This window comes from Callionymus lyra, chromosome 3 (assembly GCF_982586985.1).
Source record: "Callionymus lyra chromosome 3, fCalLyr1.hap1.1, whole genome shotgun sequence".
NCBI lineage: Eukaryota > Metazoa > Chordata > Actinopteri > Syngnathiformes > Callionymidae > Callionymus > Callionymus lyra.
The window spans coordinates 24,825,220-24,844,278 of record NC_141820.1 but is presented as its reverse complement, the minus strand read 5'-3'; the positions used below and the strand labels follow the sequence as shown (position 1 = coordinate 24,844,278).

The window sequence follows — 19,059 nt, the reverse complement described above, 5'->3', positions numbered from 1 at the left end:
AAGTTATTTACATTAGAAAATATGCTTAAGCCCCGCCCACTTAAAATGCTCCTTTTCAGCTGAAACTAAATCTCGTCCGAGCAACCACGCCCACTATGCTCTGATTGGTCACAAAAACACGAGTTGCATTCAAGGACTCACATTAATTTCAACTCAGCCGTTTTGTGCATTAAAAACTAATAATAAAAATAAGGTTTGCTGCTTAATATACACGTTACAAAAACACCTAAAGGCAGAATTAACTCTCACAATGTTTACATAAATATTTATTTTGTTTCACGATTAACATGTCATGACATTTCCACCAGTGTGACTGGTCAGAATGTATCATTTAAACCGTAATCTCGTTTAGCGAGATTTCACACGGGGGAGAACTTTATTAAGTAATAACTTCAAAACGCATGATGAATGACCTACTGCGTTTTGACGACTTCAACATTTACATGTGAATAAGTCAGGAGAGTTGGGTTTTCCCATTAGGTGCCCTTTAAATGTCTTTGTTCGACAGAAATCGGCTGCTCCTTGACATGCTCGCGCTTACTATGTTGTTCAGGGAAGCTTTCTTATGGACCTCATTAGTTTTGACTAGTTTTTAAAATGCCAAAAAAAGTATTGAATGTGTAATTGAAATACCATATCTTGCACACTGGATTGTAAGCCACACTGTCGTTTTTGTTAGAAAGTTAAATGCTTTTAAATTGGCCTTATAGTATAGTAATAGAAATTATGGTAAATGTAAGGCGTGGAAGTTTAAATTTGAGTATAAATGAGCTGCTTGGTGAAGGTCTGCACTCCTTTAGTGCTTTTATTCTTTAGTCAGTGAAGGTTTGTTTCCAAACAGACACAGTTCATCTAGTGAGTACATGCTGAGAGTTGCCATGATCTCACGAGCAGCACATTATCAGTTAAAAACATCATTGTAATCCTTCTGCACTCGAATCATCCAGCCTTGAACTATACACCATTCACTGCTGAAGATGTTTATCGTCCTCCCTGAAGTCATCTCAGACAGATATTGTCTTTCGCATCACTCCTCGCACATTAAGGCATCAGGGTGCTTGACGTGATCTTGGCCTTTTAAAAGCATGATTATATTGTAAAGCTGGAACGTGGGAGCTCCAGGAGAGAGAGAGAGGGAGAGAGAGGGAGAGAGGAGGACGAGTGCAGAGAGTAATAGCTGTCATTTCCCTGTCTAAAACAGGAGGGTATTACAAATGCCATGCACCCATCCATGTATTTATCCCCGCTGATATGATAGCTCAGCCGTCGTGACCAGAGTGCCGCTCCATCATAATGGCTATCTCTGGCAAAGATATCGTGAAATGAGGAGAGACAAGGGGGTGCAGTGGCTGATTTAACCACCAAATCCTTCTCCTTCGGGGCTTTTTTGTTTCAAATAAAAGAGGGGACAGAAGGAGGAGTGCAGGACTGCATGATCTCACACGTGTCAGAGCATCTGAGTGCCAAAGAGAGGATGACGGAGAATGAATCTTATCTGGGAGCGAGCTGTGGAACCGTCGCTGGCGTGGCCATCTTAACGCGCAGGTTTATCTGTTCAAACTGTTTCCCTCAGAGCTCGCAGGCTTGGTTAGTCTTCACAAGCGCTTTTCCATTCTCCCGCATCAGGCCTGTGTGTTTACATGTGTGTGTTTGTGCTGATGTATCTGCTGCCACCCCAGTGTTGAATTATAAATGATTGTTTTCTCCACTGCTGTCTGTCAGTAACACAACCTCCTGATGGTCCGAACACACTTTTACATTTATTTTTTATTTTAGCCACTTAATATTCAAGATATATTCTCCGAAGAACGTTTTCTTCGTGGTGTTTACAAACTGAAAATTAAGCGCAGTCAGGTTCGTTAAAAGTGAGGACCAACATGGGAAAACATAGAAAGAAAAAACTGCTCGTCAAATGACTTGTAAAATTCAAGTTCCTTTTTATTATTTAGAGTCACGGTACATAGTAGGACATAGAGTTGGATCCAGTTAACTTCTCTGTTTAGGGTCATTAATATATTTATTACATTATAATTTTATCACTTTATTTAATTTTAGTGTTTAATAATTTACTCGTATTTATTTTCACATTAATAGTTGTTTCTTAATTATGTTTTAAGCACAATAAGTGAATACAACTAGTGTTAAAAATAGTATATAAGTATTTATTTAGATTATCTTTTTGTAATATTACAATTTTGTTTGTTTTGTTATTGAGATTATTTAACCATAGTTGTATTTATTTTCCTTTTTCACAACATGTTTTCATACTATTAAAGATTATGTTTAATAGTTTCCCCCACATATAATATTTTTTTTAGAACTCAAGGTTGTTAAAAAAAAAAAAGTAATTATTTTGAAGCATCTTTTGTTTTAAGAGAAATCGGCTGCTCCTTGACTTGCTCGTCTTATTCAACTCCATAGCTCATTTTGACTGATGCAAAAAAAGTATAAAATTATGTTTTTAATTAAATAAATGTAAGATGTGGAAGTTTGAATTTGAGTATATGAGCTGCTTGGTGAAGCTCTGCGCTCGGTTTAGTGCTTTTATTTTAACTAATTTCTTATCCTTATAACATATATTATATTTTCATATTTAAATACACTGTAAGAAATACTTAAAATACAGCTTTTGTTCCAGTATATGTAGTTTACCCCCAAATAAACAAACAATATTTTTCTCTCTGTCTTTTTAGAAATAAAAATAGTTCTAGGGTGAGTTTCTCTGCATCACTAGGTACATTTCAGGTCTTCCTGGTTCATATCTGTGTTTTTTCTTATTTGTTGTAAACACAAATCACATCCTTAATGACTCTGAAATTAACACGTTTATTTTCCTGGTTATTTTAACAACGCGTTAATGTGATGGTATATCCTGACTCTTAAAATAGCGAATTTCTCCGACAATGGTAGAATTCGCTGACATCTCAGTTACGGCCTCCAGCAGAGTTTATGATCTGTAATTACGCTCCCTAATAGCAAGTTTAATCAAATATAATAAAACTCGACGAGTTAATTCCCGTGCTTTATAAAAGACGAGCAGGTGGTTCGAGCGAGTGGTGGGTGAAGAGGAAACTGGCAGCTTTGTGTCTGTACAGCAGGAGAGCAAACATATCTGCTGGTTTTCTCCATCATCTCACACATGCCGCACAGAGAAAACAATTCCTTTCGGCGTCTCCGGCTCTGGCTGTCGATCACGAGGCTACATGTGGAGCCGGTGCTGGTGAAAGTCGGCGCCTCGTGTCGTCAAGCGCGTGTCGTTCGGCTGACACCGGCGTCAACATGTAGATCACGGTGACACACAAAAGCATGTGCTCGCACATGGAAGTGTGATGTTTTTGGAAGAGTGAAACACAGCCGGGCAGAAGTCTGTCCGACAGAGCTGTCTGCTTCAGTGACGGCGCTAGAGGACGACGAGTCAGTTGTTGCTTCTTTTTTTTTCATTTCTTTTAGCACTTGTCAAACCTTAAAGTAATAGTTCACCCGAAATTCCACCTTCACTCATTTTCTACTCACCTTTTTGTTGACTAAAGGTTGGGAGTAATCTGTTCCTTTTTATAGTTATAGTCAAAAATGTATGTCTATCCTAGCGACTAGCGCTCAGTGGTTTACCTCTTTATCTTCCCCTAAAAAGACACTTAAAAACAACCAAATACTTCCGTGTTTCTTGTCTGTAATGTCCATATTGTATTGAAGCCTCAACAAAAACAATTGTTCTGGAAAAACTTAAATAAGTCTATATTTTAGGCTGGTTTGTAGCAGAAGTCTAAAGAATAGAGCGCTTCCTGTGTAGACAGTAAGTAAGTAAGTAAGTAAGTAAGGAATTTTTATTTGTATAGCGCTTTTCCAGACCAGGGTCACAAAGCACTTAAACAATCAAAACAATACTCAATAAAGTATATACTTTAAGAAAATCAAGGAAAAGCCTGAACAAATAACGTCTTAAGATGTTTCTTAAAGGAGTCAGTAGATTCGGAAGCGCTCGCAATATTTTCCCGGAGTACTTCCTGTCTGTATCGCTTGTTATTCTTTAAACTTCTGCTACAAACAAGAATAAAATATAGACTTGTTTGAGTTTTTATGAAACAATTCCTTTTCAATGAAGCTTCAATACAAGATGGACGTTACAGACGAGCAGTATGGAAGTATTTGGATGGTTTTAAGTGTCTTTTTGGACGAAGATGAAGACAACTGAGCTCCAGTACTACATTAAGATGGACAAACATTGATGTCTATGACTCTAAAAAAGAAGGGATTACTCTGAAAATAATCTCAACCTTTAGTCGACATAATAGTGAGTAGAAAATGAGTGAAGAATTTAGGGTGATCTATCACTTTAAATGCCTGCTTTTACGCCACATGAACACATGTCAAGTGGAGGGAAATTGACTTTTATTTTGGCTCCAGATCTCCTCTTTGACCTTTTGTTCAATTCGGTGAAAATTTGGACGGAAACACAAAAGATATTCTTTCTGTACCTGGCACAGAAACCACAGATCGCTTCCATCACTTCGGGCTCGTCTCCAAACGCTGGCTTTCATGTTTCAACGTAGCCTCGTCGCCACGTCGACGCGAGTCCCGCATCTGAGTCGAGGGGCGTGTGTGACAGCGGTCACCCGCCGCTGACGGATCGTTAATTAAAAAAAAAAAAAAAAAAAGCCAGAGAAGCCTAATATTGCGACGTCCCGTAACCATGGCAACAGGAGGACAGGAGGTATCCCTGAGCCTTTCTTTTTGACGACTAGCGCCGCAGCCACGCCGTGAGACATGAACGATCGGTGTGTCCCGCCTCCACCACGAGTGCTTTTGGTTGATCACGAACCTTATATGAATTTAAACACCATGTCTTGGTTTCTTCACAGCTGTCCCGGGTGCCGGTGGAAGCATGTGGTCAGTACAAGTCCTGCAGTACGTGTCTTGGATCCAGAGACCCTCACTGCGGCTGGTGTGTCCTCCACAACCAGTAAGTACTACTTTCTCTCTAAGTCAGTGACAGTCCTTTTAAAACACACATGTCAAAGTCAAGTGGATGGTTTGCTCAAAGAAGATAAGATTAATAGATACCATCAAGTCTGTTCTGCACTATCCTGTATATTCTTATGTATATTTGATCCATTTATAGTTCTATCTTATTTTTATTTTGTATTTTCATTGTATCTAATGTGTACACAAAACTGCAAGTCCCTATAAAAAGGAGTAGCTTGACCAAAATTGCATGTAAAGTGTTAATATTTTTGGCCAATATAGCGGTTTCGGATAATGGTGAGTTAAGATAAAGAAAACATGTGTTAAATTATCCAGAAAACGTAAGGAAAGAAATGATTGGGACAGGAGAACAAACAAGAATACACTTAAGATAAATCAAGCAAAATAAATCAAAAAGAGCACGTCATTCTAGACGTACTTTGTTTGTTACACCTGCTATAAAACTACAATAGTTGCAGGAACAGAGCAGGTCTGAGGTTGCTGTTGTCGAGGTAACCCCGGTGCCAACATGTCCTTCGGATGGATTACCCAAAACCCACCAGTGGGATACTTTCACTGCCCTGAAACCAGAGCCTGGCGAGAGCAGCTTTCTTCTGGGCTCTTGCAATAGATTTAGAATATCTCCTGAACTCTTTCTGCCGGGTTTTACTTTGAAGCACATTGACTGGGAAAAATGAAAGCGTGAAAAATGATCTGAACACATTTAGTGAGAAGGAATCACGTCCTAAAATAAACGTTTGACTTAGTTCATGTGCTTAGTTCATGTGCTAACAAATACACAATATTAAAATAGTTATTGTGTTTCTAATATAAAACAAATTCACAATATTAAAATAGTTATTGTCTTTCTAATATAAAACAAATAAACAATATAACAATAGTTATTGTGCTTCTAATTGAAACCAACACACAATATTCAAATAGTTAATGTGCTTGTTATTGAAACAAATACACAATATTTAAATAGTTACTGTGCATCTAATTGAAACAAATACACAATATTTAAATAGCTAATGTGCTTGTTGTAGAAACAAATACACAATATTTAAATAGTTATTGTGCTTCTAATTGAAACAAATACACAATATATAAATAGTTAATGTGCTTCTTATTGAAACAAATACACAATATTTAAATAGTTATTGTGTTTGTTATTGAAACAAATACACACTTTTTAAATTGTTAATGTGCTTCTAATTGAAACAAATACACAACATTGAAATAGTTGTTGTACTTCTAATTGGAACAATTACACAATAATTATAGTAGAATAGTTATTTTATCATCTATACATTTTATGATGTAATCTGAAATATTTTTGGCGGAAAAAACTAAAAATTGTAAACATAATCAAGAGAAGACAAATAAGATAATGTACCTGCTGCGTAGACAAAACTCGAGGGAGAATAATGATTGTTCACAAAAGGGAAAAAGTGTAATTCAGGGTTTATTTTGGGGGAATTGTATTTAGATTTAGCAATGATTGTTCCACACCATCTATTTACCAAAACGCACAACACCTCCGTCAGGCTATTCTTATGCGGCTCTCAAGAGTCAACACACACACACAAACACACACACTCTGAACCACACACACAATAGAATTTTGAGAATTGGTGTCAAGTGGCAGAGTCCAGAGAGACGGCCAAAATAACCAAACAGGAGAGTCTCTGGTGACCGAGGCTCGAAATATCACAATGACGGAGCGGAAGATTACAAAAAAAAGGTGTGTGTTTGTGGTGTGTTTGTGTGTCATCGTGTATCAGTAAACAACAGGCATGTGGATGTGTGTTTCCCCAAGTGACTCTTCAGCATTTTCCTTTCAAAACCCAAAATGGAGTGATTAGTAAGCGAGAGGTGCTGTGTGTTAAAGGAATTAATTCTGCATATTTCATATTTAATACTGCAGACTGAAACATCCGCCTGCTTTTAGGATCTTTCATTGCCAGTTTTGTAAACAAAACACATTTATTCACACGTTTCCATAAAATGACATGTAAATAATAAATAAATAAGGGAATAAGCTGCACAAAAATGGATGAATAGATGGATACAGATGATGAAATAAAATAAATTAAAACATTGTGTTCATTCCAAATCCGTGAGACCTCATATGTAGACTTTTTAACTCTTGTGTTTTCTCGTATCTTAAACACATTTGTTTTCAGGCCTCCGGGTCATCTTGACCCAGAAATAATACAAGGGTTAAACATGGACCTATTAGACACAAAAGCTAATTGGAGGAAAAAACTCAAAATCTGTGTTACTCCGAGAGAAAACAGGAGGTTACAGGAGGCTAAAAATGGCAGAGTCAGTTCAAGTTCAGTCAGCACAACTGTTCTGTCACTGTTACCTCCAATTAACCCCCCAGAAAAAACACTTTTTAGATTCTTCCTCGTCGAAAGAAAAATCTACTTCACTCTCCTGCTAAAGCAATTAGCATAAAAATGAAGCACGACTCGTGAAAAAAACAAAAAAAACACTTCTCTGGAGCGACTACTTGACATTTACTTAGTTTATATTTTTCTGTGATGATGGTTTAATTTTAGTTCACAGCAACAGTAACTGTGTCTTTAAGTTACCACAAAATAAAATGTTTTCCAGTAGTGGGTCAAAGACATTGTTTTTTTTATATGCAAGTACTGACAAACTTTTTGAAGTTATCAAGGAGACACAACGATACTGTTTATCTTGTTCTGTACACAAATATACATGCTATATTTGGCAATGGCGCCTCACAAATTTCTGACGTACAGGGTAACCAACATTCAAACTATAGTTACTATAATGCGAGGGGGAAACGTTGAGGAATAAATGTGTGGTATTGTTGGCCAAATAACACAAACCTATTGTTTTTGAGTAGCAACGGGAAAAAGACCTTATGTTGTTGGGTCAAGACATCAATATCAATAACATCTGATCTAGATTTAGTGGCTCTTTCAAGGAATATTCAACCATTTTCGAGCCATTTCAAATAAGGTGGTCACGTTAAAATCACCTTGAATTTGGGCCCCTCCGAGTGTTGCGTTTGAACTTAGAAGTGTGGATGTCAAACATATAAAAGATTCACCAGAATTATTTGAACTGTTTTCATTCAATGAACAAACCCTGCCTTGACCCAGATTCACAGCCTGAAGCTGAAGTAAAAAAAATAAGGCGCATTTTCGTTTCGTCCAATAAAAAGTGACGGCGTATTTGAATGAGGCTGCGGAAAGGCAAGAGTAAACTAAATAATTCCACTCGTACATCATTGATCTCTTCAGACAGGGGTTGTGAGGCAGTAGCAGGAGGATGGCAGGTTGTGTACACACTCTTTTTTATTTCATCTCTAACACAAACTCCAAAGAGGCTCCTGCTGTGCACACTCTGAGAAAGAGGAACTGGCTCCTGGAAAGATGTTGATGGGGGGGAGAGGAGAAAAAAAAGAAGTGGTCTTTGCCTCGAAGGTCCCTGAATGTAAATGGAATGAATGTAAATGACTGAAGAGGCGAAAAACACACGAGAGCACCGGTTGTCCTTCCACGTAGTTTGTAGTCGCCGGTCAACCTTGAAATCACCTCCGAGGAACACTCGACTCGTTCGCCTTCACTCTGCTGCCTCTCCGACAGCGTAGCCTTTATTTACTCTATAGATTAGGGAGGGAACGAAGCGGAGGAGAGAGACAATCGATGGCACATGGAGGGAATCATCGAGATCAACAGGATGCGGGCGTGCACGTGCGTGCGCTCGTGTGCGTGTGGCCTCGATAAACCCTTCGACGTGCGTTCAAACACATCGTGTACGACGAGATTCGCACGTCTACGGTCTGTGTGATCGAGGTTTTTAGTCTTTCTCTGAGACTTTTCGGTCAAAATGGCCGAGCGAGGAACGCAGCATCTTTCTCAAGAGACTGATCGATCCGCAAGAAGTAAGAGATTTCCCAGGGGGGTGACTGAAGAGGATAATATCATAAATGAGTGTATCAGAGTTATGAGGGCCACATTTGATGATGTGAAAACATGTGACGGTATACAAGGAGTTATCACATTTAGAACCTCAACATAAAAGCACCCATACTGTATGTTCGACCATTTCAACACAAAACTTAGAATTAAGAGCCTGACTTTGTGGTCTTTTCATTTGACTTTTGGTCGAACTGCTACACCTAGCATTACTATCAACAGGCTAAGCTACCAAGTAAATCCTTTTAAATTTCCTTCACTTAACATTACAGTTTGTTTTTCTTTTCTTACGGGTCGGTCAGGTTCATCTAAACTTTCCAACTATCAAACTTTTTTGCAAGCTTCTCCAAGGACAAAGAACAGTTTCCATTCATTTAGTAAAGAATTCTTAAAATAGCTAATATAAAGTAGTATTGTTGATAAAATAAATTCCTCTAATACACTAGTTACAATACATTTTTTGAACAGGCCCATGGTTGGCTACTAGAATTTCTAGCCTGCTTGTGACCATCACTTGTCTTTCATTCAAAAAACAAACAGTATTTGTATTAGTTTAGTTTTTTTTTCAGAACTGTATAAAATAAAAAACTTACCCCTATGTCGACTATGTAAAAGACTTAAAAACATCTAAATACCTCCATACTGCTCATTTGTAACGTCCATCTCGACAAGAGGTGTGTATTTTAAGCTTTTTCGTAGCAGAAGCTAAACGGCTAACATGCTACACAAACAGTACACACTGGGGATGTGTCCTAAATCGCGCACTTCTGCACTTACACTTACTATTCTGAGTGTACAAGTGCATCCCAATGAGCAGTGTGCGAAAATGTAGCGCACAATGAGCACTCAAACGCCCAGAAAATTGAGTCTGGATCGAAGGACCCTTTCCACCCTTAACGGCTGCCATCTTAGTGACGTAGATGATGCTAAACTGAAGCTACTTCACTGACGACGCATCTTAGGAGCAGATACCGACGTAAATGTCTCAAGAAAACACAAATTTGACCACAAAACAACACAACAACAATGATAACACAATGAAACACAACTTAATAACTTGTTTCAATTGGTGAAAAGTGCTGTCAAGTTTTAGAGATAGTTTTTCCAACTTCCGGTCAGCGTTAAAAAGTAGTAGAAGAAGAAGCTGTTGAGTCATTTCCGGTAAGTGTGTACCAACAGTGTTTGATTTGAGACAGTACTATCTGTCGGGAATTTGCACACTGACCAAGTACCTGCATTATCTTAATGTGTACTATGAACCAGTGCACTCAAAAGTCTCAAAAGTGTAGATTAATAACAATAATAGCAATGAGATTAGATTATGAATTGTGTCAATTGAGACTTCTTCACTAGTTAATACTCGTCTGTTCACTTCAGTAGCCACATCCATGTCACAGTTCCTCCACCAGCAGCGTTCGGTGACCGTGGTCGTCTACTCTCAAGACAGGAAGTATACATTTGGGCAACATGCCAGCAGGGCAGAGACAAACCTATCCATGTACTGCAAACCTGGACTGTGGTAACACCGGCCTGTCAGCTGTCAGTGGTGGACGTTAACTAGCTTGTCAGCGGGCCCGTGGGCCGTGACGGGCAGACAGATTGCAAATGTTATTTGGAATGCTATCATTGTCAAAATGGATGTAATCATATTTTGCATGGCTGTGGAGAGCGTCTCCCGTTCCTTTGATACCGGCGTCTTTTGCTAGTCTCGCTGTGTCTCCGTGTTAATAATTGGTGAGACATCACTACGTCCTCGCGGCGGCTGTGATGTTTCCAGTCCCACGCCGCGTTCAAATAGTTGTCTCGTCTGCTTCTATTCCCTCTCGGCGTTTTAGTGGTGTTTTCCCTTTCAGCGGGCACAACATACGCTTCCCTCCGGCTCGTCGCCTGCTCCTTCAAACATTCATAAACATTGATCTCCGGGCCGCTGAAGTGGAAAAAAAAGAAGGGCGTCGTGTCTGAGTGCTCTTAGTTTATTAGAGATCACAGCGGATCAATAGTGGACGTCCTCGGAGAGAAGCTTTAATGATCAAACAATTATAGGCAACTATTCCACTAATGTCAGTGCGATGGTCATTGTGCGGAGGACTTGACAGTTGTCGTTAAAGTTTCCATAGAAGACGAGAGTTCCTGAAAAATGACTCTGACTATTGAAGCGTTTTATCAAGATAACGGTCAGCCAAGAAAATAACACATTTAAAAGAATGATATACATTATTTTGCTCTGTTAGTTAAGTACTTATTAGTTAAAAGAGCTTGTGTTTTCAACAGATAGCACATTGTATGTTGTTAAATACTCACTCCTGAGGTATTTTCTGTGAAAATGTTTGTGTTAAATTTTGTATTTTGCCAAGCATGTTAGTAAATATGACCATTTCAACTCTCTCATAGTTTTCTGTCAACATGTGTTTAAAGGGTCAAAACTGGCAATTGAAGTGTTGCATCCTCATCATTTTATCATCAAAACTATGTAATATCTTGTATATTTTAAACAAAAGTATTATTTGTGTACGCCACACTACTTCAAATACCACCCCATATCAAATGTCTGGCTATTCCAAAGACACTGTTTTCTTAAAAAAACATAATCAGCAGATAACATCATTACTTTTGATGTGTTTTTTTTTGGCTCTTTTTTTCTGGTTTTCTGGATGAGCTCAACTTTACCAGCTCAAATCAAACACTGTCGCTACACACTTACCGGAAATGACTCGACAGCTTCTTCTTCTACTACTTTTTAACGCTGATCAGACCGGCCGTTAGAACATTATCGCAGACAATTGACAACTTTTTTCACCAATCGAAACAAGTTATTAAGTTTTCTTAATATTTACGTCAGTATCTGCTCCGAAGACCCATCGTCAGTGACGTAGCTTCCTTTTAGCGTCATCGCTAAGATGGCGGCCATTGAGGGTGGAAAGTATCCACCGATCGCTGTTTGAGTGCGCCAATTGAGTGTGCATGGTGCACTTCAGTTTCAGACACTTCTTGGTGTGAACGAAATTGTGTACTCAAAATATCAAGAGTAAGCGTAAAAGCGCACAACTTGGGAAACACCACAACATGTATTTTTTCTTGTGTACTTTTTGTAAAAATATCTCTCGGTAGAAAGATATCTCTTGATAGCAACCATAAAACAATGTCAAACAAACAACAGCAACACATATTGCTATGAATTTGATTGTATAAAATCAACTTGTTGTTTTTTATAGTTTGTTGAGCAAGCAAACACTGTAAGAAGTTATACAAGTGAATGAAAGATTATTTGAAATCCAACATCAATTTCATTCCAACATGTTCAGAACTTTTGGATTATTTTGCAAAGACAAAAAAGGTTATCAAGTGATCACATAACTTCCTTGACAAAGTTTTTTTCTTTAAAGTGGACCTTGTAGTTTGAAAAAGTTACTTCAAACATTCTTCCTGATCAAGTGCAACCTCTTTTGCCTTTTATCCTCTGGAAGTCGGTGACGTTTGATCGACCCTTCAAGCGTTAATTTTTTTCACAAAGTTTTTGTGTATGTGGTGACACAGCCCTCGGTGTGATGGAAGTACCCATGGGAAGAGGCGTCCGTCCCTGGAGAGTGGGCGACTGGTCTCACCTGAGGGGAGTTGAGGGAAGAGAACAAGAGCCAAAAGTGACAAGGGCATCAGGATGGAACGGAGGATGCCACCTCCAAGTTCCCTCTCGGCTGTCACTGTTAATACTGAAGACATCGACACACACACACACACACACACTTCTGAGTCAGGTCCACTGCTTTCAGTCACCTTCTGCACCTCACTGAACACACACACACACACACACATACACACACACACACACATTAATATTAATGGGACCTTGTGTTGTCTAACAGAGGACTTACTTGACACAGATGAAAAAGAGTTAGTGAAGAACATTCTGTCTTTGAATATATGCAGAAAGATAGGTTGAAGCTCTGAGTGTGTCGAGGAGAAGTAAACACGCACTCAGACTTACGGACAATTAGGAAACTATTATTGCTTTACATTTGTAGAAAGCTCTTGTTTTCCGACTCTAGATGTTTGTTCCATCACACAGACGGATAAGAAGTTGTTGTTCTAAGAAGCCCAAGAACTCTTGATCATGATGAATCTGCTCTGTGTTTAGGGAGTTCTACTCCAGAAGTGCTTACGAAATATCTTTTTTTTTCTCTATTTTCTAGAGAGGAGACGTGTCCAAAACGTATGGTAGTTTGAGTCAAAGGAGTTTGAGACACTTTAATAAAGTGGGAAATTGCATATCTTCATGTTCTTTGGGAACATCTGTATAATGAGGAAATAAGTATTTCAACTATTCCACATGTTGACAGATAAACAGAAGAATTGTAATTAATTCATCTTTGTTTTAAAGGTTATAACTGATGTCCTTGGATCTACACTAAATACAGAATATTACATTTTATTTGAGAAAACCCAATTGATATCTTGGTAAAATTCCTTTTGAAAATTAATGCATCATTTATCGGTGTGTAAATTATCATGGTGAAGCTCTAGTTATCTAGGGTTTTTTGTATATTAGAAACAAAAAATAAAAATAGTTTTGAGAAATTACTTTTAACTAATTAATTAATCCAACAACCTACTTGTCTTCCCTAAAAAGTTTTTCTTTCTTTTGTGTTTATTATAGTCACCAAATACAAATCTGCAAAAATCTGCTAAACTTTCCCAGTTCCATGTTACATACGTGTGTGTGCTGCGTCAGTGACGCGATGATTTTCTAAAGGACGGCGAGGCTTTCCTCTGAAAGAATCTAATAGCTTTCATTTCCCAGCCTGCTTGACCTTCCCCATGCCTCACATTAGATATGCATTACACCTGAAGTCTCGCTTGGCCAGATGAATCTGCAGCTGCTCTTCTCCCCAGGGCTCTTTGCACCAGCGAACTGCTCTCTGCTGCCGCAGAATACAAAAGGAACTCTGCGGGGAGGAGCCGGATTAATCCTGCCAGGAGAAAAAATGCTCCACGCAAACATTCCGAGTTGTTTATGCGAAAGAGACAGATGAGCGGCTCACGAGCTCTCCCTGACTCCGTCACATAAACAAGCCCCGTCGCGTTGATAGAACCTGTCAAGATACTGGCAGCTTTGGTGGAACACAATTATAAAATGCTTGTTGTCTCCTCGGCAACTGGCGTTGGAAGTTGTACGGTAGGGTTCGCCTTCTGTGTCCAAGCAGTAGTGATGGGCTGATGAAGCTTCGTGAAGCAGTGTCAGGTTGTTTGGAGGTCAGTAGGTGGCGCCATCAGTTTTAAAATAGTACAGAGACCGCCATCTAGTGGGCTCTGAAACTAATGACACGTTGTCATGAAGCTTCATCAGACCATCAATACCATAAAAGACTGGATGAGGCGAAAGTATTGGGGCCTTGTATACAAGAGTTTAAAACTTTAAAGAGCCAGTTAAAAAAAAAAAGCTATTGTAGCAACAAGATAACTAACTTGAAAGGTGATGAGTTTGCATCAGGATTGAGCAGTTATATTGTTTTATTAAGGTCCACATTGTGAACTGACTCTTATGCCAAAAGAAAAGAAGGGAGGAAGAAAAATACATCTTAAACAGAAAATATAAAGTGCTATAACGATTATTATTATATATATATAATTATTATTTATTGTTAACATTAAAGTTAATGTTGCGAGAATATATTACAATAAGGCTCAAAAAACAAAGAAATGAAACAAATTAAATTATAATCCAAAATAGATAATAAAAATACAAGTATATATATATATATATATAAATATCAATTTCATAGGTTTACTCTGACCTCAAAAGGCTTACAGGTTGTCACCTCCCTGCTTTGAATGAAGCTTTTGAAAAGATAGAGAAAACGAGAAGAGAAAACGATAAAGCAATTCTTTTTAAAGGTCAATAATAAAGATTCCATTTTTATCACTATAACCTCAATAACACGTGTCCTTCTGTGGCCTTATAAACACCTCAGTTTGACCTCTGACCCCCAAAGATATCATGTGGTGTCATCATGAGCAGACGCTTCAAACTCAAGGCTTGGGGGCCTAATATGACACGCCATGACATTGCACAAGAGGATGAAACTGCATTAAGTTGAAAACCTAGTTTACGAGTGATTTAAAGTACATAAATGAGGATATATTGACCCACAAAGTTGATGGTGTTGTCACTGACCTGCTCTCTTCTTGTCAAGTGGAGATGGAAACAGGAAACTTTAGGCGAGCAAATCTTGTAAAAGACACTGATATCTTCTGCTTAGACTCTCTCCTCCTTGTCAGTGCCACTCACGGAAGCTTCAATAAATATATATTGTGTTCGGTTCGGGGACTGTGCTCAACGTTTTTGTCCTCGTGCAAGATTGACTTTGACGTGGATTGACTTAAAGAAGATTAACATCCTGTGGGGACCGAAGCTGGGTTTGTGTTTCTCGATGAGATTAGTCATGAAGTGTTGCACTTTATTATTCCAGCGTTCATGGATTCAGTGAATTTAAAGTGATAGTTCACCCCAAATAAAGTATATATTTGTGTTTGTTGCTAATGCTAACATGCTAACAAGCATGTCCAGAGGCGCCCCAAGTCATAACAAACTGAGTCGTTTTAAAAATTTGAAAATAAATGATAATTTAAATGCAACAAACGAAAGGAAAACAAAAGTAAAGCAATGCTAGGTGTCAATGCTAATTCATAACTTCTCTTTCTTTCCATGAAGTAGTGAGACATTTTGTGTTGAATAGTTTCATACAGGAGCTTTTATTCTGAAATTCTGAATGAGATCACTCTTGGTCTCATATTTGGCCCCTGCTTGTTTTCACTTCATCAAATGTGGCCCTACTTGAAAAAAGTTTGGATACCCCTGTTATAGCCGTATTTAGATGATTTTAAGTTTGTCTTTTTGGACGAGGAGGACGAAGAAAATGAGCACTGTTCGCGACCATCATACGGACATACAACTTTGAAAATACACGGATTACTCTGAAAACAATCCCAACAATTAGTCGACATGAGGTTGAGTATAGAGTGAGTTTGGATTTTATAACACTTGAAAGCAGGACTACAACACCTAGTGATAGATATGGCAAATATCTCATGACGTTCCTCCACAAAAGGTGCCCCAGATACTACGGGAATGGACCTGGATTTCGTCGACCACCTGGTCCGGTATCAAGACTGTCCCGAGCACCGACGTGCACGTCAGCACCTGGGCTCATTAGGACTGGATTACAAAGACTCGTTCCAGGAGGACCAGCTCCGCTTCCACTTATAGAGCGGCCATTGTTTTATTTTCAAACGCTTCCTCTCTGGAGGGCAGGTCTCCATTACTGCCCACTGTAGCTGCGATACTGCCGGCGAGGAAATATGATGAACGTGTGCTGCTCCATCTGCCAGGGAGCGGCCCCGACTTTTCCTGCGCAGGTGCGACCGGTGGATCGGGTTTCTGACGCCGACTCACCTGCCTTATGGGGTCAGAAATCAAGTCCATATGGTGTGACTGGTTCAGACTGAAGCGGAGAACTAAGAGTCTCTTTCTACCTGGTCAACTGATATGTTTTCATTTGGTTACTGTATATGTCAGACGCTGTTTTCATAGCAGGCGATGTTCCCATGAGCACCAGGGAACATGAAGCCAGCTGTTTTACATTCTCACGCTCACCTTTTCTGTCCGCAGGTGCACAAGGAAAGAGAAGTGCGAACGTTCGGGGGAACCAAGACGCTTCGCCGCCGACATCAATCAGTGTGTCCATCTGAGTGTTCACCCCAACAACATCTCCGTGTCGCAGTTCAGTGTCACGGTGAGTCCCCCCGCTTCAGGCTTGACACCCAGAACAAATGATAAATAAGATTTTATTAATAATGGTTTAAGTTTTCTTTTTTGTTTTAAAAAACATGCATTTTCTTCACGGCTCAAAGCGGCAGCAGGCAGCACGTGAGAGGCGTGGTTTATTTTGTGAAAGAAACTTTTGTCAAAATGTACACTCTTGAAAGTTATGTCTTGCAAAGTGAAAGTTTTTTTTCTGTTTATTGATCTTAAATTCAATACCATATTCTATATAAAGAAAGTAAAAATTCTTGAATTTAACTTGTCTTTACCCTTGAGTTAACTTTGGGTCAAGGTGACCCAGAGCCCCGAAAACAAATGTGTTAGTGGTATCCATTCTGTTATCTCTGGGTCAAGGTCACCCGGAGGCCCGAAAACAAATGTATTTGTGGTATCCCTTGTGTTTTCTCTGGGTCAAGGTGACCAGGATGCCCGAAAACAAATGTGTTTGTAGTATCCCTTGTGTTGGCTCTGGGTAGGGTGACCTCCACCACTGTGTTTGTATTTATGGAAGCCAGGGAGGCCGTTCACCTTGACCCATAGACAACAAAAGGGATACCACAAACACCTTTGTTTTTGGGCCACCGGGTTACCTTGACCAAGGGACAACACAAGCACTTAACGTGAACATTAAGAGGGATAAACGCAAGAGAGAATACATTTCCTAAAAGGGCCTGTTTGTAAATGTTGGTTTTAATGAACAGCAACAATATCTCAAACTGCTCTCACAGTATCTTTTGAAAAGCCGGAGCTCGAGTGGAAACAAATTTCCATCTGGGAGTTTGATGTTCTGACTCACCAAAGACTCACAACAAGATGATTATATAATCCCTCATTTTCGTGTGAAATAATGGCCTGATTATATTTGTTAAAAATAATGATATCATAGTATTATGAGGTAAAAAGAAAAGCTCATGACATAATACATTGATGTACACAAGTGATACTCTTTATGTTTTGTTGTTGGACATGTCACTTAAGATGTAGAAGAACATTTTTTCCTCACTGTAATTCCACCTTAGATCTTTGGATAAACTGACAGTTTGGATATTTCAAAGCTTGGCATTGAGCAAGGCATCAGGAAACCCTTTATATGTTGACGTGCGTCATCATCTCCCGGACGCCCAAACAGAACTCAGCATCATCAGCCATAACTATTCTAAGACCTTTGGAGCCTCATTAAATGGCAGTCAAGTTTGTTTGGTCAGCTCGTTCGGTCCAAACTCTGTGACATTTAACACAAATATGACGAGGAAGATGCTTGTGTCGCTTTTTTCTGATAGTTATTTGCGGAGTAACCTTTTAAAATTCACATTATAACATGTTTTTTATGAGGTAGTTTATTAAATTAGCCTTTAAATGACACATCATGTCCTAAAGAAAAGATTTATTGCACATTAATACGGTAATGAAAGATTCAATAAAAACAGGCTGCGATGTTTTGTATATTAAATATCTTCTTAAAAAAATAATTGAAATCATGCCGGTTTGCCCAATATGTGGTTATGATACGGAAGAAATATACAAATAAATCTGATTTAAAGAAAATAAATTATATCATATTTTTATTTAATTAAAATAAGTATGAATGAAAAAAAAACATACAATATATATTGTTTAATGAAAGAGCCAACAAATGAAATTTGCTATTGACATCCTCTCATTTATGATTTTTCAAATATCTAGAGAATAGATGGAGGTGTAGTGTCAGCTCTGCAGTATGAATCTTGTTCAATAAAGCAGATGATGTGATTGTTTCAATGTGACCACAGTGAAGAGGACGAGGTGCAATTGATTTGAAAGTTCATTTCATATTGACTCTACCTTCATACTTCAGAAGCGCTCCGGGAAACTGTTGGTCAGGAAAAGGTCACTTTCCAAGTTAAATAAAGGTCAAGAAACAAATGAAGAAGCAAAAAGAATGTTCAGAAAATTGACAGCAAACACGTCAGATTCCAATTTCCCTTTTTATTGTTTTTCCGTTGATGGTTTTTAAACTCCATACGAGTGGAATGGGATTGTTAGCTAAGGGCAAGTGTGTGTGATGTGAGATGGGGGGGCGGGGGTCGAGAGAAAGAGAGCGGCAGTACAATGTCGTTCCATCTTCTGCTGTCACACAGTATTTAACCTTTTTTCCCTGAGAGCAGGTTTTGCCCAAAGGCGATGCCTCGTGTCTCATATCCAGCTGATTGTGGGCCAAGAGGGTTCTGTCGGACTGACGGGGGCTCATCCTTGACCTTTGTGCTATTAAACATTTGTTTGAGGAAGATACGCAGGGCCACACTCCAAGAGCAACACACACACACACACACACACACACAC

The 19,059-nt window shown here is 38.9% G+C and overlaps 1 protein-coding gene across 1 annotated transcript in view; it reads left to right on the top strand.

Moving 5' to 3' along the window:
• The window catches only part of plxna4 (plexin A4), a 176,363-nt gene that overhangs the window by 103,223 nt on the left and 54,081 nt on the right, over nt 1–19,059 (top strand). The window contains exons 4-5 of the mRNA XM_087787263.1: nt 4,860–4,960; nt 16,588–16,711. Coding sequence (XP_087643389.1) covers nt 4,860–4,960; nt 16,588–16,711 — 225 coding nt within the window. The remainder of the gene's footprint in view (nt 1–4,859; nt 4,961–16,587; nt 16,712–19,059) is intronic.